The sequence below is a fragment of the Onychomys torridus genome, chromosome 8, assembly GCF_903995425.1.
Source record: "Onychomys torridus chromosome 8, mOncTor1.1, whole genome shotgun sequence".
Taxonomy (NCBI): Eukaryota; Metazoa; Chordata; class Mammalia; order Rodentia; family Cricetidae; genus Onychomys; species Onychomys torridus.
This window is the reverse complement of record NC_050450.1, coordinates 40519588-40538683: the sequence shown is the minus strand read 5'-3', so window position 1 is coordinate 40538683 and position 19096 is coordinate 40519588. Positions and strand designations below refer to the sequence as shown.

General features: G+C 45.9%; 2 protein-coding genes across 3 annotated transcripts in view; both read right to left on the bottom strand.

Annotated features, from left to right (window-relative positions):
• Nucleotides 1–296: 296 nt before the first annotated feature.
• C8H5orf15 (chromosome 8 C5orf15 homolog) lies at nucleotides 297–10578 on the bottom strand. The gene is made up of 3 exons (XM_036197931.1): nucleotides 10401–10578; nucleotides 2873–3387; nucleotides 297–845 (listed from the first exon to the last, which is right to left on the bottom strand). Exons 1-3 carry the CDS (start codon nucleotides 10534–10536, stop codon nucleotides 714–716), a joined length of 783 nt encoding a protein of 260 aa, XP_036053824.1. The 5' UTR covers nucleotides 10537–10578; the 3' UTR covers nucleotides 297–713.
• A 5282-nt stretch (nucleotides 10579–15860) lies between these two features.
• The window catches only part of Vdac1 (voltage dependent anion channel 1), a 29902-nt gene continuing 26666 nt past the window's right edge, over nucleotides 15861–19096 (bottom strand). For both annotated transcript variants that reach the window (XM_036197159.1, XM_036197160.1), the window contains exons 8-9: nucleotides 17738–17795; nucleotides 15861–16808 (exon numbers count right to left, since the gene is read on the bottom strand). In XM_036197159.1, coding sequence (XP_036053052.1) covers nucleotides 16717–16808; nucleotides 17738–17795 — 150 coding nt within the window. In that variant the 3' untranslated portion in view covers nucleotides 15861–16716. The remainder of the gene's footprint in view (nucleotides 16809–17737; nucleotides 17796–19096) is intronic.

Here is a 19096-nt window from a genome sequence, read left to right as displayed (position 1 = left end):
AGGTCCTGGGGACTGAACTCAGGTTCTCAGGCTTGGCAGCAAGCGCCCTCACTGACTGAGCCCACCTTAGCATCCATCTTTCAATGCAGTTTTGAGAGAGAGGAAAACGTGTTATTTTAAAGCAAAGCATTATAATCACAATATCCTTGTACATTGAAGTCTGGTACCACACACACAAAGAAATGTGTTTGAAAATATGCTATTTGCAAGTGGGTGGGGCGGCCACACCTGTAGTACCAGCACTTGAGAGTCCAAAGCAAGAGGACCAACTGTTCAAGGCCAGCCTAGGCTATTTAGTGAGACCCTATCTCAAAAATCAGAAACAGAATAAAGGAAAGAGGAAAAAACGGCATTGGGATGGCAGCGAGTGATGAAGAGGCAGTGCTGGGCCCGGGAGACTGCAGCTCTGCTCTGGGGTCTTTCAAAGAGGACACTGCTGCCAGAGGCACAAGAAAGGGAAAAAATAACAACTCCACAAAATATACAGTAACATGGAACTCACATTTCAGATACCTGATTGAATCTAGCTCTAAAGAACAGATTAAAAAATTAGATACTCCTTATTTGTGACAATAGTTCCCAAAGCACCAAGGCAAAAGAGAGTGCCCCTCTTAGTGAAGTACCACTTGCCTGTGGCAGAGTTCTGCACGACATCATATAAAAGTCAAGCAAATACAATGACAGAAGAAGAAGCAAACCCCAGTCACAGTGCTTTAGAAAATATAATCATTGGTGATCTTCAGGGAAGGCATGGCCTCATTCACATTCTGGTCCAGACGATGGTACTCCACTGTTTTGGAACACAGACCATCACGCCACTTCCTGCTTTGAACTAGGAGGAAAATCTGAAATAAAACAAAGCAATTAGACATGCCAAAGAGAAAACGTATCTGGTAACCTTTTTGTAAAGTACAGGATCTCATTTAAGCTTGGGGACACAGAAGCTTATCACAGTAATAAAATGACAGTGGGTGGAGGTGGAGACCAGGAGTCTACTTGCCCACAAGTATTAGCACACTCAGCTCAGTCAGTTAACAAGGGACTCCAATGGTCTGTCTCTGCTGTCTGTCACTGGGTCACCGACACTCAGAGCTGGAAGGCATTCTGAAATTAACTGGTCCACTTCGTCATTTCTCAGGTAAGAAAATTAGGAAGAGGAAGACAGAGAGCTTGAGTCACAAGGCAAGTCACAAGAACCAAGCTCTCAAGAGCACCATACATTGAGGAAGCTGGGCTTGAGTTCCTTTAGAACTCTGAAAGGCTTGACAACTCAGTAGCATTAAGTGAGTCCCCACACCCCGCTAGGTTAGCTTATGCCTAGGTTATTAGGTTACTCCTTTAACCCAGGAAAGCAATTCTATCATGGTGCTACCTCTGAACCAAAACTTGGAATCACATAACTGTCCAATAGGAACAGAGCACAATCAATTATGCAAATATTAAACCATATTTTTAAATAATATTTATGGTGCCAAAGTGGAAGGCAGAAAGCTCATGAGACCTCAACTCTACACAAAGAAATACAGGCAACCAAGAGATGTTGAGAACTGTAAAGAACACACCAACTGGTTATCCAATAAACAGCTCTGAAACATACACAAGCCAGGCAGTGGCACGCCTTTAAACCCAGCACTCAGGAAGCAGAGCTAGGCGGATCTCTGTGAGTTCAAGTCCAGCCTGGTCTACAGAGTGAGTTCCAGGACAGCCAGGACTACACAGAGAAACCCTGTCTCAAGAAAGAAAAAAGAAATTACAATATGCGTGTACATTTGTGGACCAGAAACACATTAAAATTTACTTCAATGCTGAGTAGCAGCTTAAATTTTTTTCCCACTAAAGTCTTCAGATTTCTAAATTCTCTACATTAAAAGTTTGTTTGTTTTCAACCAGATCCATTTATTTATTTATCTTACTTACTTATTGCTAGATCCCTTGGAACTGGAGTTACAGGTTATGAACTACCTTGTGAGTGCTGGGATGGGAATTTGAAACCCAGTCCTCTGCAAAAGCAGTCAGTGCTCTTAATCACTGAGCCATCTCTCCAATCCCCAGATGTTTATTTTTGAGACGAGGTTTCATACAGTCTAGACTGGCCTCGAAGACAGTGATCAACTGCCTCTACCTCCCAAGTGTCCAGATGTCAAGTCTACAAGCACGTATCACCACACCAGCTACACATAAAGACCTTTTGTCCCTCCTCCCTTTCTCTTTTTTCTTTTTGGAGTCAGGGTCTTAAATATATCCCCAAGCTATCCTGACCCTCAATATTCAATCAAAGACGACAATGAATAACCTTGAATCTCGGACCCCCTGAATTCCCCTGGCGTTACAGAAGCATGTTACCATATGCAAGTTTATGTGGTGCTGGGAAATGAGCCCAGGACATCATGTATGCTAGAAAGCACTCTACAGTGGAACCACAACCCCAGCCCAATCCTTGGACAACCAGAAAATAATGTTACTGCAAAATCTTCAAGTCAATGCATAATAAATTAAAGGGAGTATTAAGTTAATATTCTTGCTCCACAGATGCAAGACAGGCGTAATGGCACACGCCTTTGACCCCAGCACTTAGTAGACAGAGACAGATGGATCTCCATGAGTTCAAAGCCAGCCTGAGCTACATAGTGAGTTCTAGAAGCCAGGGCTAGAGAGTAAGATCCTGTCTGAAAAATGAATAACTTGCTAGACTTTGGTTTCATTCATTAGGGGGGGGGGGGGGGTGAAGGGGGGATCAAGCAATTTCCTAGAAGCACATGTAGCATTATTCCTAATTTGTCTAGTGTACCAGGCTCATACTTTATTAGAAACGTTTCAACCTGACCGAAAGAATCTATACAGGTATGACGATGAAGCCTCACAACTCACTCACCTTCCTTTTGTTGTGATAGGCAACATACACGACAGCTGCACAGGAAGCGAAGATGAGGAGGTGAAAGAAGAAATGGCTGTCCTCTCGGTTTGGGGGCGGGAGCTTCACCACCTTCACCGAGTCCTCGAAGAGCCGAAAGCGCCTGTCCGCTTTGCTCAGCTCTATGTTCAGATTATCATCAGGCTCCTCATCCCGGGGGTTGGTGGTCCAGTCATAGTCAGGCTCTCCGTAGTCACTATTGTCCAGAGTGTCTTTGACTGTGGATGGGGAACTGTTGAGGGCCAGTAGATCCTCCTCCTCCATGCTGGGATCTTCATTGCTATCAGCCTCGTCCTGGGACACAGAAGGAGAAGCAGAGGGGGTGGGTGCCACAGAGGTACCTCCATTTTTCTCTGTACTGGCTAGGGGAGGAACAGTGGTGCTGAGCTGAGAAATAGAAGGTTCGGTGTTGTTTCCAGCTGTCAACACAGCTGGAGGAGATATAGTGGGGTTGTGTGGAGTGTTCTCTGGAGTATCTGAAAAACAAAAGCACCCCAACATTGCCAACCTTTTCTTTACTAAGAGAAAACAGTATTTATCAAATTTTTCACTAAGCGTTTCTCCTGAGCATAATAAATTCCTGCAGCTTTCCCTTAAGATCTAGTTAAGTCTCAATGACCGGCCTTCAGTTACATTTCTTCTTGGGCAATTAATCTCAGATAGCAATCGCTTTGCTCTGTAACAGAATGAACCAAGTAAGGGACCCACTGTGGCGGCACAGCCTGCTACTCAAGAGCAAGTAAGCATCTGATTTCAGGTCAGGCAAAGTCAGCATGGACCCCAGCCCACCCCTACTGTTGCCCTTTACCAAAGACTAGACTTCAGTCAGCCTTTCCAGGCTCCACCTCATCCCATAGCAGAAAGAGAGGAGGCTAATCCTGGGTCAAGTAGGTCACAAAAATCAATTGCCACACACACAAAATCTGGAACTAAGTACACTATAAAACAAGTACTTAGAAACTGCCTTTGCTAAAAATCACTGACCCTCAACTAGAGCTCAGAAAATAACCAAGCACTGCTTCAAAGCCTTCACTTTTCTGTGCCCTGTTTCCCTCTGCAGATTGTAGGGCAAGCACTCAAGGACTTGTCTGTGAGTCTGGCATCCCCTTCAAGGCTGCAAGCAGAGAAATAAGCCGCTGCCCTAACCCTGCAGGCACCCGATCTACGAAGAGCAGCCCCTCCAAGGACCAAGCAGTGACCCACCAGGAGAACGATGCGTCCTGAAACAGAAGTGTATCATCCCCAAGGAGCACCATAATCCCTCAAGCAATAGGAACTCAGACCACCCTGCAGACCCAAACCAGAGACAAGGATCCCAGACTATCCCCTGACCAAGATGCTCAGTTATTCACAATCTGCCCCTCCCTGCCCCACGCATAACCTTCAAAGTTCATGTCAGGATCCTGAAAACAGGACTTGGGGTCACGGAACCCCTTTCTCGGTTTCTATCTCTCCTCAGTGTGGCCACACTAATTCTCAGCTTTTCACCGTTCCTTGACTCTAATTTGCACTTGGGGATGGGTGGCAGAGCCTAGTTCGCTGGGGCTGCCAGAGCCCAGGGTGTCACTCTAAAAATTCTTGTCTCCAGCATATAGCCAGTATATGACGCTACAAACAAGCTGTAGACGGCATTTCTAAGACTCCTCGAAAATAAAAAATTAAAAAACACCAAAATTCGAAAGGGACAGGAAGCAGAAACTCGAACTTGCATGCTAAGCGACAACAGCCTGTTTTAAAGACGGGGAAGGCAGTCTCCCTCTGGATGGAAATGAAGCCAAATGCTTGCACAATCTCCCAGCCTGGGCCTCTACTTCCTCAGGAAGGTCTGCTGAAGCACAGCGAAGACTTTCACAGAAATAACTCCACACAGCACAAAGGGCCCCAAGACAGTCTAGAGGAAAGCTAATGAAGACGCTCAACAGTGTTCCGATCGGAAACTGAATGGAGCCTCTCCTGAAGAACTTCGGGGCCACCTATCACTCTCCAGCAGGCAAAGCCTGTTATGTGTGATCCAAACCCTCAGGCTACAAGAACAAGCCACAGGCCTTCACAAATATGCCCATGTACAGAAAACAACTGTTCGTATAAATGCTGTCTCATTTAAGCAGCATGCTGACATCTACTTTCTACGTAGGAAAGGGAGCACAAAGGGCCCCAAGACAGTCTAGAGGAAAGCTAATGAAGACGCTCAACAGTGTTCCGATCGGAAACTGAATGGAGCCTCTCCTGAAGAACTTCGGGGCCACCTATCACTCTCCAGCAGGCAAAGCCTGTTATGTGTGATCCAAACCCTCAGGCTACAAGAACAAGCCACAGGCCTTCACAAATATGCCCATGTACAGAAAACAACTGTTCGTATAAATGCTGTCTCATTTAAGCAGCATGCTGACATCTACTTTCTACGTAGGAAAGGGAGCAGGGTCTTAATAGGACAGAAGACTCCTAGAAAAATACTTTCTAACAAAAAAAAATCATTTAAAAAGATAGTAGAATTAGGACGTAGCCTCGTATATATGGGGCACTAAGTTTGATCCTAGCACCAGAAAAATAAGTAAATTTTTTTTTTTTTTTGAGCTGAGGATCCAACCCAGGGCCTTGTGCTTGCTAGGCGAGTGCTCTACCACTGAGCTAAATCCCCAACCCCAAAATAAGTAAATGTTAAAAGATAGTAAATTAGAGCCCAGGAACAGCAACATACACGTACGATGCAGAGGCAGTGGAGGCGGGAGGCTCCAGAGTTCAAGGTCACCCTTAGTCTACACAGCTATAGGGCACCCTGGGCTGTGAGACCCTGTCTCCAAACCACACAAATCAGCCTTCCTCTGTGAAACTCTTTGGAGTCTCTAAAGGACCTGCGCGGGGAGGGCTGGACAGAAACCCTCCAATGGGCCCTCCAGATCTCTCCTCATGCTTCTGTTGATGTAACAGAAACCCGGTTCCCTTCTAAACGTGCTGGCCCTGCAGCCCTTCCGCTTGCTCCACAGCTCGTTTCTCTCCACACCCCTGCACAGACTGAAGGAGGGGTGCAGACCTCCACCACACACTATTTTCCCATTCTTCTCCAAAGTATCATTGGCTTGGGGGCACCCCATCACCAACTCCTAGAAGGCCCCCACATTCTAAGACTTTCGCTCCTAACTGCAGGGTTCTCACTCAGAGAAGAGATCCTATCTGGATTTCGAAATCCATGACCTCTCTTCTGCTGAGTCAGCCCAACCTACTCCATCGGCCATCTCACCCCACTATTACCCCTTCTTCCCCCCCCTCCCATCTGCAGCATGCTGCTTCCTGGAATGCTCGCCTACCTTTCTGATTCATTTGCTGGTCTTCTCAATCCATTAAGACTTACACCTACCTAGAGTTGGGGATTTAGCTCAGTGGTAGAGCGCTTGCCTAGCAAGTGTCAGGCCCTGGGTTCGATCCTCAGCTCAAAAAAAAAAAAAAAAAAAAAGACTTACACCTAGCCAGCAGTGGTGGCGCAAGCCTTTAATCCCAGCACTCGGGAGGCAGAGGCAGGCGAATCTTTGTGAGTTCGAGGCCAGCCTGGTCTACCGAGCAAGATCCATGAAAGGCACAAAGCTACACAGAGAAACCCTGTCTCAAAAAACAAAAAAAAAAAAAAAAAAAAAAAGACTACACCCATCCTCACCTTGTCAGCCCTGGTGCCGCCACCACCAAATCTTGCCGAAAAATCCTCTTCTCTTTATCAGTGTTCAATACCGTGGCCAAGCACTGTAATCCCTCTTGTACCAATGGCCCAACTGCCTCCCCGCTCACACACGGTCTCACTCATTTGGCAAGGGCCAAATCAAACCCTCTATTTCCACAGCTGGAAACAGACAAACTGTTTTCCTTTCATCTGAAATTCAGTGTGGTTATACTGTCCATTTTCCTCCCTACTTCCTGAAGCATCCCCAAATTTCCAACACCTTCTCTGGTACCCACCCCCCTTTTTTTTTTCACCTAGTGAAAAGCGCTGGGTACATCACTGTCTGACTTCTCTCAGAAAAACCATCACCAGAAGAGAACTTCCACCAACCACCAGGACTCTGCTCACTCAACCACCACAGGTAAGCGGCCTCCTCTGCCTCATTCCTCCTCTGTGATGCTCCACCTCAGCGAAGGGCAACAACGGTGCAGGGGCACCCACAGACGGAAACCTCTGAAATAACTAACGGCAATAAACCCTGCCTCCTTTCCAGTCTTCTCGGGTTCTCTATGCCAGCAACAGAAAGTAAGAATGGACTTGGCTGTGTGAGGCAAGGTCCTGGGTTCAACCCCCAACAGACAGAACTGAAAAAGAGGATGTGGTGGGAGGATGGCTGTTTATTCTAGGCTGCAAGACGGACGTGATGTTTAAAGTCCAACAGTGGAATCCACACACTACCGAGCCAGATGAACCTAGTTTTCACATCTTACATAAAAATTTACTAAACAAAAGTCATGTAAAATATAAAATATTAGAGGATAAAACCAGAAAGAGACAAAAGAGAAAAATCTTTGAAATATGGAGCTGGGAAAAAGAGTTCTTAAATTTTACCCAAAAAGTATAACACATAAAAGAGAAAAAACTGGTAACTGCTATTCTTCAAAAGACAAAATTTCTACTCTGTCAAAGAGCCCCACAAGATAAAAAGACAACTATTTGTAAGTCCCATATCCAACAAAGTATGTGTTCCTAAAATAAAGAACTCTCAAAATTCAAAAGTGAAGGACGCAAACAACCCACCTAGAACAAAAGTCACGGTAGAAACAGAAAGGGGTCCCTAAGTTCCCTCTGACCTCCATTTGCACTACAGCACATCACCCCCCACCACCACCCCACACACATATAAATAAACCAACGCCCATACCTACACCAAGCATAAGATTCGAAGGCTTTCACTTCAATGCCAATACCTAGTCCAAGCCACCATCCTCTAAGCTTTGCAAATGATCCGCCTGCTTCCTATAGAAACTTACATGAGGTCGTTCCTCTACTTAAAACTTCCTTTAGCAGGCTGGAGAGATGGCTCAGAGTTTAAGACCGACACACTGCTTTCCAGGGGACCAGATTTCTGATCCCAACACCCATACTGGGAGGCTCACAAGCACCTGCAACTCAACAAGGCTCCGGCCTCCACTGGCACTCACCACCACATACCCATAGATGTAGACAGACGGGCAGACAGGAAGGCAGAGAGACTGACACGGGCACACATTTTTTTTTTAAAAAAAATCCTTCAAGCTCCCCTTTCTTGGAAAAGCCAGTCTTAGTAACTGTCTACAAGATCCGATTTGAGGGGCAGAGAAGTGGCTTAGCAAGCAGAGTTTGTACTTTGGAACTCACATGGTGGAAAGCAAGAACTGACTCCCTGTCCTACACACACATACACACACACACACAAAGTAAGTAAGCATAAAGAAACAATCTTGGGTTGGGGATTTAGCTCAGTGGTAGAGTGCTTGCCTAGCAAGCGCAAGGCCCTGGGTTCGATCCTCAGCTCCACAAAAAAAAAAAAAAAAAAAAAAAAAACGATCTTCCCTTGGACCACTTCCTAATCTCCCTAAGTGTTCCCCACACTATCTACTTAAAAGGTCACAACATTCAGTGAATGAACATTAATTGTACTCACATCCAACCTAATCTTAACACAATGCACACCGCACCCTTATCCACTGTACCTCTTCAAAGGCCCTTCCCTCAATCCCAGCCAAGCAAAATCCCTCCTCGTGGATGAATGCCTATACCAAGACACCAAGTAAATCAAGAAATAAAAATGTGGAAGAAGCCGGGTGGTGGTGGAACACACCTTTAATCCCAGCACTTACGAGGCAGAGGCAGGTGGATCTCCGTGAGTTCGAGGCCAGCCTGGTCTACAAAGCGAGATCCAGGACAGGCACCAAAACACCACAGAGAAACCCTGTCTCGGAAAAAATAAAGAAAGAAAGAAAAGTGTGGAAGAAACACACAAGTACAGCACAGGAAAAGAAGCTAAGACTTTATCTAAAACATCTGCTGCAGGGTGAGTTGATCAGGTGGGACGGAAAGAGAACTCAGAACAACTTAAGTCAGACAGCTCCCACTTAACGGACTTCATGTCTGAGCTTTATAAACACAGCTATCACTGAGACTGCTAAATGTTCCTTCCGGACCCTTTCCAAATCGGTACTGCCTCTAAGTTTAAAGGTAATGTGTGTGTGTGTGTGTGTGTGTGTGTGTGTGTGTGTGTGAGACACAAACTTAGGTGCAGTACCCAGAGGCCAGAGGTGTCACGTTACTCCTAAAGCTGGAGACTGTTGTTGCTTTAGATGATTAAATAATCTAAACAACTATGTCTGCATCCACCTGGGAAATCCTCGTTACATTCTACCAAAGAGCCTGGGAAACACCAGTCTTTCCCCCACAGACTCCAAAACCCTCCAGGTAGGACAGTCAGTTGCCTGTCTTCAGTGTTGCTGAGGAAACAGTGTATGCAATCTAGCACTGTAATAAAGGAACTAGTGATTGGCTGGGCAGTTGCCCTTGGCAAAGAAGAAAATTATCCTGCTATCTTTCACCCAAAAAATAAAAACAAAAAAAAAAAAAAAATAATAAAGATTTGGAGAGAGAATGATTGCACCTTGGACAGAATTGAAAAAATGATTACTCAACAGGTTGACGTTTAATCAAGTTCTCAACAGTAGGTTTTTCCCCACTAAATCTCTGCCATAGTTTAGAGATTTCATTTTCAAAAAAGGCTTTAATATCCTGATTTATGTTGTAACATTTGCAAAAAAGGAAAATCTGTCTCAAATACTACAGATCCATTAGAATGAGGGTGTTCTCAGCGCAAGGAAGGCTATCACTAACTGACAAAGACTCTCCTTTGTTCCTAAACTCCGCTCCTCCTCCCAAGACCCTCAGCAGTCCAGAGCCCCTGGACTCCCGCCTCTGTACCAAAAGCACCAGAACTTGCCGGACCTCAGAGATGGAACTCCCACACAGCTCCTCCCTCTTCCACTCTGAAATAATCAGTTCAGTCCGGACACTGGGTCACTGTCCCTATCTTTATCTCTGACCTCACCTTTTCCAGGAGAAAACAAAACAAAACAAAAACTTGCCTAGCCTTGCTTGTGCCCCCAACCTCAAGCCTCTCTCTAGACATCACTCTTCCCCAACCCCGGCCATCACTTCAGCCTGTCTCCCACCCAATCGGCAAGAAAGACCTCCGAACTCCCCATTCTAGGGACCCCCTAGCCCCACCTCACCCCCAGCACCCTTCCCCAGAGCGTATTCTTCGAGACGGCGTCCACGCCACGGCCACCTCCCGTCCCCGCCCACCCACTCGGGCCCCCGAATCTCACGATCCCACTTCTCAGGCCTGGGGAGATGGCACTGGGAGAGCTTCCGACGCCGGGGCCCAGCTCCGACCGCGAGAACTCGGCCGGTGGGAACCGCCGTCAGTCGGCGGCGCTCGGTCCCGGCCGAACCCGGCCCCGTCCCTCGCCGCCACCCCGAGTCCATTACCAGAGCACAAGACCGGCGCGAGCAGCAACGCCAGCACCAGCGACCGCGCCAGCACGCCGAGGCCCCGGGCACCCGGCCCGGGAAGCAGCTTCTCTCGCGCAGCCCCGCTCATCCTGCCCAGGGCGGCAGCGGCCATAACGGACTCGGCCCGAGCCTGCGCTGTTGCTAGGGTCTGCGTGGTGACGTCAGGCACGCGTCCGAAGCAGCTACGTCCCGACGTGATGACGCCGCATCCCCGAAGCTGGAGGGAGCCGGGAAAGTTAGCTCGGAATTGCAGAGGGGAGCTGAGAAAGGTGAATGGGAGTGGGGTTATTTTCATCTGTTGCCGTCGTCTTCGTCGTCGTCTTTGAGATTTATTTTAGGGGCTGGAGAGGTGGCTCATGTGTTAAGAGAACTAGCAGATCCTCCAGAGGACCTGGGTTCTGTGCCCAGCACCCATGTGACGGCGTGCAACTGGTGCAGAGACACACAGACAAAACACCTAGACACTTAAATAAGTTTTTTAACGATTATGTGCATGGGACTGGAGAGATGGTTCAGCTGCTGAGAGCACTTGCTACTCTTGCAGAGAACTGGGTTCTCAGCACCCAGGTTGGGCAGCTCACAACTGCCTCTAACTCCAGCTCCAAGGGATCTGACCCCCTCTTTTAGCCTCCGCAGGTACTACGCTCTAGGGTGAACATAAATAAATGCAGACAACCATTTCTAAACTAAAAATAAATATTATTTTGTTTGTTTGCTTTTTCAAGACAGGGTTTCTCTGTGTCACAAGTTTTCTCATTTTTTCATGTGCCATCAGTTATGAACCTTAGATGTCAACACACTGTCTTGTCCACATCGAATGAAGCGATCTCATTGGTGGAAACCGTGCAGGTTATTGTATGAGAAACTATTTAAGTGCATGAACCCATAAAGCACTGCAGTTACATTGTATTTTGGTCATTTGAATAGTCTTCCATCTTCAAGTTCCTGGCGCTTTTAGAAATGCGCTTTCTCAGAAAAAGGAGGAAAGCCAGCGAAACCGATGCACTTCCAGAAATGTTTAATGATAATTTATTAGATATTCCTAGTAAGATCGAAGATGTGGATGACTGTTTTGGCGATTATGGAGACAATTCTACTGACAGTGAAATTATTAGATCTGTACGTTTTGTATATCGGGACTAGGTGCAGGTCCACTTGGGTCCGTGGTGAGAAGTGCAGAGGCACCTCCAGGGTGATTTTTTTAGCCTTTTCCAGCTGCGGGAGGGATTCGTCTCTATGGACTGGTCCGCTGTCGCTGAGTAAAGGGCCCTTTAAGCTATATAGTTCACATCTTTAGCTAGTCAGTTTCTATACCAAAACTTTTTATCTGAGCCCCCCCAGAGTCAAACCTGCTGCAGCTGTGGGAATTCTCCCATCGTGTAAAGAATGCACGGTGGCAGTGCTTTCAAGACATTCCCACACTGACGAAGCTACTGATAACTGTTGATCTGAAATCGGCAAATGTTTGAAGGTCATGCTGGGGTCACTACATTTCCGTCTCAGTGTGACTCGGTACCCTCTGTGACCAATCTCTTTTTTGGTGATGCATTCGAGATGTGCAAAGAGCTGTCCAGCTATCACAGTCAAACCAAAATGAAATGTAAAACACCATCTAGAACACTAAAGTAGTCTCCGGCCACACAGAAGAGCATCAAGAAATTCCTTGGCCTAATTATTCTGATGGGCCAAACAAGAAAAGATAGCTCAAAAGACTATTGGTCAACAGGTGGGTTTTTTTTTTTTTATGTACCCCTATATTTCCACAGACATTGAGTTGCCATAGATTTGAGCAAATATGGACATTCTGGCATTTCAATGATAACGCCAAATGGCCAGTCATTCAGGGAGACTATTCAAGATCTACCCTGTGCTAGATTATTTCCTGCATAAATTTCAAACAATATACAAACCAAAGCAACAGTTGTCTTTGGACATGTGAATGATTCCATGGAAGACGTTTAAAATTTCACACGTACAACCTAGCAAAAATAACAAAGTACAGTGACTTGTTCGGATGGTGTGCAAGAGTGGCCACGGCTCTATCTGCAATGTGGAGACACGCAGTGCTGAGGAAAGAAGCTGTTCTTTCAGTTCTTCCACCCTGTCTTGGCATCGGCACGATATGAACCAGGATACTTATAATGCTACTTCTCCTGCTGAATTGCTGCTATAGGACAAAACTAGAGTCTGGAACTATTAGAGAAAGTAGAGGTTTACTGCCAAATTTGAAAGTGAAAACATTAAGAATGAAGAAAGGCGACATAATATTTTCCAAAGAAGGCAATATTCTTCTCCTAGTAAATTTGTTTGGTCCCTCTTCATAGAGGACAATGTCTTCATAGAGGAAAATGTCTTACGCAGTACCATACGTTAAAAAAAAAAAAAAAAAAACAAGGCTAGGCGGTGGTGGCACATGCCTTTAATCCCAGCACTCGGGAGGCAGAGGCAGGCGGATCTCTGTGAGTTCAAGTCCAGCCTGGGCTACCAAGTGAGTTCCAGGAAAGGTGCAAAGCTACACAGGGAAACCCTGTCTCGGAAAAAAAAAAAAATACTAGTAACTTTAATTCTTTAATTAATTGTTTAATTGTTTGTATAAATAAAATGTCATAATTATTGGAAAAAACACCTAAAGTGCATTATAATCCAAAAACATGCTGTCCTTGGTGTGTCCTAGAAATTTCTATGCAATATGCAATGTGTTAAAGGTATGTGCCACCATGCCAAGCAAAAATGAATGTTAAAATTACATGCAAGTGCAGGTGCCTTCAGATGCCAGAAGTGGGTGTCAGACCCCATGGTGTTGGAGTTGGAGCTGGAGTGAGCCATGGTTGTGAGCCACCCCATGTGGATGCGAAGAACTGCACTCAGGTCCTCTGCAAGAGCAACAAGTGCTCTTAACAGCTGAGTAATTTCTCCAGCCCCTTTTAGTTTGTGCTTTTTGAAACAAGATCTCATGTAGCCCAGGCTGGCCTCGAAATCCCTCTATAGCCAAGGATGACCTTGAACTCCTACACCTCCACCTCCCAGACGCTGGAATTAAGGGCATGAGCCATTTATTCTGGTTTATCCTTTAGTGTTTCATTGGGTACTTAATACTTGTCCATACTCAAGGGTGCATCAATAAACAAAGCAAATTTGAGCCAGACTTTGCAGGACTTGCTATCTTATGAGAGGTACTGTAAGAATGGATAGTATTTAATAGGGCGACAGTGTAAGGAAAGAAAAGCAAGAAAACTGGCCAGAAGTCAGAATGAACTGCTATTGAGAACAGCCTCAATTTTTCCAAAAATATACTCCTGTCATTTTTTACATTTTGGAAAACAAAACCCTCAGTATATGAAAATGTAAATTCAGAAAGTTTGCCTAGGGCCTTGGCACAGAGTTTGTGTCTGTGGATATGTCATGGACTGTTTCCTAAATAAACAGCTATAGGTTCCAATTCCTATACGTTCCACTTCATTAATTTTCAGGGAAATCAGTGTAGCATAGAGCTGCCATTTACTGTGCCCAGTTTCACTGCCATCTCTTTGATTTCCTCCCCAGAGAGCTGAGCTGCCTCTCTAGGATAAAGAAAGGCCTGTGTTCTCCCAAATCAGATATATTTGGCCCCAGGACAGCTCAAAAACACAGACTCTGTGTTAAGAAAACTAAGAAGTCATTCATCTCGATTCAGACTGCCACAAGGCCATGTACATGGAATGGTGCCTAAATCTTCCAGGTTAGCACGCAAAGGTACTGGCCTTCCAAGTCTCCCAGGCCTTGCTTTCTGCTGGTCCAGAAAATACCAGTGTTCAGAGAACAGTCTCAATCCTACCTCCTGCCTGTTTGGAGATAGTTTTCAATTGATCGACTTCTGTGGTGCCCTGTCCTCCTCCCTAATCTACTGTGTTCTTTTGTCCTCAGTGACAGATCAGCTTGATTCATTTTTTGTTGTGCGTGGGGTGGAGTGGATTGTTTTCTTCATGAGTTTCACTGTGTAGCCCTGGCTGTCTGGAGCTTGCTCTGTAGACCAGGCTGGTCTTGGGAGTCTGCCTGCCTCTGACTCCTGAGTGCTGAGATAAAAGGTGTGTGCCACCACCACCTTCAGATTTATTTTTAAGTATGTGTATGTGTCTTATCTTACGGGATTTATGCATGTGAATACAGTGTCATCAGAGACTGAATTAAAGAAAAAAAAAGGTAAAAAGGGACATGACTGCTCCTAGGCATAGTGGAGGAGAAAGTTTATTGTAGCTAAGAGGAGAGCATAGCCAGAGGCAGGAACATCTGGGACAGTCCAGAGTGCATGCAACCAGACTGAGCTGGCCAGGTGAGGAGAGGGGGAGGGGAAAGAAGGGAGAGAGGGGGACCAGGTGCAGCAGCAAGGAGGGCAAAGGTAACCTAAAGAGGTTAGGTAAGCTAAGAGGAAGCAGGTAGCCAAAATGGCTGGACCATATAGGGAAGAGTGTGTGGGGGAAGGGCAGCCCAGCCCCTGTAACAGGTAAGAACTGAGGACTTAGGGATGCTGGGAGAACCTAGCCAGGTCCACTTTGATAGTTTGACAGTTGAGACTTAACAGAGACTAGATGACATCAGATCCCTTGGAACTGGAGTTACAGTTGTGAGTCGACATGTGGGTGCTGGGAACCAATCCCAGGTTCTCTGCAAAAACAGCCAGGGCTCTAACTGCTGAGCCACGAAACCCCATATAAATTCTTTTAATTAATGAGATATTATGAACTCAAGGCATTTTGCAGTGATATTCCATCCAACATACTGCATACTGTAGGCAGACATTCAGTCAATAAGTAACCGGTGAATTGAATCACCATCATACTCAGGGGTCCTTCTCTACACTTCACAACATTTAATACTATGCGTGGCCCTTGACTACATGGACCCAGAAACCACTTTGTTCAGAGCAAAGTCTCTGGACAGATTCTAAACATTCACTTCTAAGAAATAGCTGCCGCTGGGCAGTGGTGGTGCATGCCTTTAATCCCAGCACTTGGGAGACAGATCATGAATTTGGCCTTTTCTCCTCATGATCCTCAGATCTAACAGTCTCACTGTGTATCTTTTTGACTCAGTCTCCAAGGTGCGGGGATACGTCACCACACCCAGTCACAAGTACTTTTTGTAAAATTTTTATGTATCGTGTGTTACATGTATGTGGGTACTTACGGACACCAGAAGAGGGAGTCAGATACCCCAAACCCAGAGTTACAGATAGTTGTGAGCAGCCTCAGGTCCACTACAGGAACAGGAAGCACCTTAACCCCTGAGCCATCTCTCTAGGCTTCTGAGTGTTCTTGTATGCCGCCATCATGTTATTGGTAACTTGTTAGACACCAAGAGCAAAAGCAATATTAATGCACATAATGCAAAGGAACAAAGCACAAACCTAAACCAATGCCCGGGCCATTCATATTTTTCTTAACAAAAGCAACAAGAGAATGAGGTTTCAATATTTTATTCAAGTTTTATTTTAAGTGATGTTAATTACAGCGTTTGAAGGGGAGGAGCTAATTCCACACAAAATGGAAGACTCTATAATGTACCCATTAAACTGCTAAAAATAGAGTGGTGAGTCTCTAACCGAGGTCATTTAGATCCCAAGTGTGGTCATGGTGTGACTGCAATCACCTGCACAGCTTAAAGCTGGAGATCCTGGAAGCTGTTTCAAACTCTGGTGCAATGGCAAAAAAAAAAAAAGTTTTAAAAAAAAAAGAGAGAGAGGAAGAAAGAAAGAAAGAGAAAACCACACCACACCACAAGGAAGAATTAAGTCCTGAATGACTGGCTCCATCGTGCCCACCCTCTCCACCCTAAAATGGCACAAAAGAAGTAGCTAACCAGAAGAGTACTTTCGGTGTAAAACAGGTAACTGATGGGCTAGGATGGGAAGAGGGCACGGAGATCTGTCTAAAACAGTTCCTTCCACACAGGTGTGTGCATGCCTCTCAGCAGCGAGGGTCGGGACACCAATGCTCAGGAAATCACAATTTCATCTGTGGACTCTACAGACTGACAAAGGACCCGCACATCCCCAGCTTCCACCTGGGGCCTGACGTCTCTAGACGGGCTCCTCCCCAACCCAGGTCTACAGCTAAAAGGACCCTTTCAGGAATGGGGTTTCTGCTGTACCTCTGAAATGGTAAACACCTTAAAGCCGAGTCATCCTTAGCTTGGAGATCTAACGTGGTATTTATCAATTCTCACATCCCCAACATACAACATTAAAAGGTACACTAAATTCTGAATGTAGCTATACTGCAAAATAGTTTAAAATTAACGATTGTACAATATTCATTTATGCTTGAAATTCCAGTCCTAGACCAAGCTTGTGGCCACCCGCATTGACGTTCTTGCCATCCAGCAGAGCTGACAGGGTCAGTTTGATACCTGCAGGAGGGTGAGAGACATGGGTGTGGGGAGGGAGGGGTGATAGTTGGAGGAAGAAAAGGGGAAGAGAAAGACACAGGAAAGAGAAGAGAGGTTAATACCAGAGTCAGAAATCGTCCCAGGAACAATCAGCAGTGGCCACACCAGGCCACCCTTCAGGATGCATTGTGTAATACAAGCTGGCCTGCTGGAGTCCTCGGATGAAGACATGCAGCAGCCATGACTGGTACTAGGAGCAGAAATGCGGCTGAACATCCACGTTCCTTCCCCCTATGTCTCCCACATCACAGTGAGCATTTGACCTCTGGTAGCTCGAGGTAAGCTGCTTGAGCAATACTGCCTTGGAGGGAAAGCCTATCCTGTATCAGGCTCATATTCATCTCCATAATATGTACGCACCCATGCTTGCGCACACACACAAACAATACACTCCTTTTCCTGGGACTTACTGGTAATTTTAGATCGAATGGGCTCATTTTCCTGGGAAGAACTTGATTCTCATATCACATAATCAGCCTCTGAGGGCTCAAAAGTGGGATTAGCCCCTGGAGCCATCACACACCAGTGCCTGGCTGGGACAGCTATGCACAGTAGAGGTGCTAACCACCATTCCTATGCCCTGGTCTTTCCATAGTGAGGGTGACTGACAGGCTAAATTTGACAACAGCCTGGAAGAAACAAGTATCACACCCCAGGAAAAGGATGGAAGAAAATAACCAGAGGTGTACCGTGATATTTACAGACACTTTCCTTCTGGTTTTCTATTTCTCACTTTTTTTTTTCTTTTGACAATGACCCCACAACTCCTTTATAAACATTCAACTATCAAAGTTTAGATACACTCATGTATAATGTCTCACAGAAATCAGCAAAACGTAACCATCATTTTTTAAGACAGAGAACTAGCTTCACACACAGGCAACACATACCTGGCTTTAGGGTCTGAGTGTACCCTAAGCCGATCAGGCTAGAGTTGTTCACTTTGGCCTGAAAGAAAAAAGATAAGCCCAAGTGAAAACAGTGCCCTACAGCCCTGGAAAAAAATGTCCCATGTGTCTACCTCCAAAATAAGTGATGGCTTCTTCCTCAGATCCCAGCTGTCAGAACCACATTGTGCCTGCCCATGGCCATCTCATAAAACTCAGCCTGAGATGTGTCCAATGCAGGCGGCGCATGTGCTTTCCTGCTCCTGTGAACTCCCAAGGACAGAGCAAGGAAAATATGGCTCTTGGCAGGCCACGTCCCTTTTAACCATTCCTTTATGCTCCCAACATCCCAACAAGGAGGCCCCTGGTCCTTTAGTTTTACATGCATGGCTGATGTTGAGGGAGCCAAGTCCTGTTCCCAGGTCAGAAGAATGTGAGTTACACCAACCAGCAGAAACATTCTGCAACATGACACTTCCTCATTCCACCCCGAAAGGGCGGCCTCCTGTAGTGTGACAACAGAAGCCAGCTCAACAGGGTTCACCACAAAACCTGTGCAGTTGGGGGCCTCTGACCAGTGCCATGAGTAGGCAAGACAAGAAAGATGCCCACTGACCAACTACCTGGTTTTGTCATTTTAGAGAGATGCTCTCACTATGTAGCCCAAGGTTGCCTTTGAACTCTTGCTATACCATAGCCAAGAAAGACCTTGAACTTCTGATCCTTCTGCCTGCTGTTTCTGCTGTGCTGGGAATCAAGCACCAGGCTTTCTGTATGCTGAGCCAGCACTCGACCAACTGAGCTACAGCCCTGGCCTTGTTTTGGTTTGTTTTTTTCCCTGCTAATATGGCTTCATCCCAGGCCTTTGCACATGTATTCTCTACCACTAGAATACATCATCCTGACCATTGATACCTGAATGTGGACCATAGGGACTGAGAACAAAGTGAACATGAAAAAGAATAAAACATTTAAGGGAAGTTCCCCTTACAGTTTGCATGATGGGACAGGGACGGACTAAAGGAAGTGTAATAGCATAGCAGTCTGCTCAGAACCAGGTCTGGGAGCATACTTCCACTGTGCTGTGTGCCTTTAAGGAAGTTACCCAATCCACCTCCAAAAGCATTCAGCTCCTCCAAAATAAAAAGACCAATGATTTAAGAACCATAGTGGTGCATGCCTTTAATCCCAGCACTCAGGAGGCAGAGAGGCAGGCGGATCTCTGAGTTCGAGGCCAGCCTGGTCTACAGAATGAGTTCCAGGACAGCCAGGGCTACATACAAAAACACGGCTGAAAAAAAACAAAAAAACAAAAAAAAACCTGAAGGCCAATTGTGGTGGCACATGACTTTAATCCCAGCA

What these genes read in the sequence shown, in the direction of transcription:
- C8H5orf15 (XM_036197931.1), bottom strand. Translation starts at nt 10,536, where the DNA reads ATGGCCGCTGCCGCCCTGGGCAGGATGAGCGGGGCTGCGCGAGAGAAG. An exon ending in CGCGCCGGTCTTGTGCTCTG is followed by an intron (nt 3,388 to 10,400) that starts GTAATGGACTCG and finishes TTTGTTTTTCAG; the next exon opens with ATACTCCAGAGAACACTCCA. An exon ending in CCTATCACAACAAAAGGAAG is followed by an intron (nt 846 to 2,872) that starts GTGAGTGAGTTG and finishes GTTTTATTTCAG; the next exon opens with ATTTTCCTCCTAGTTCAAAG.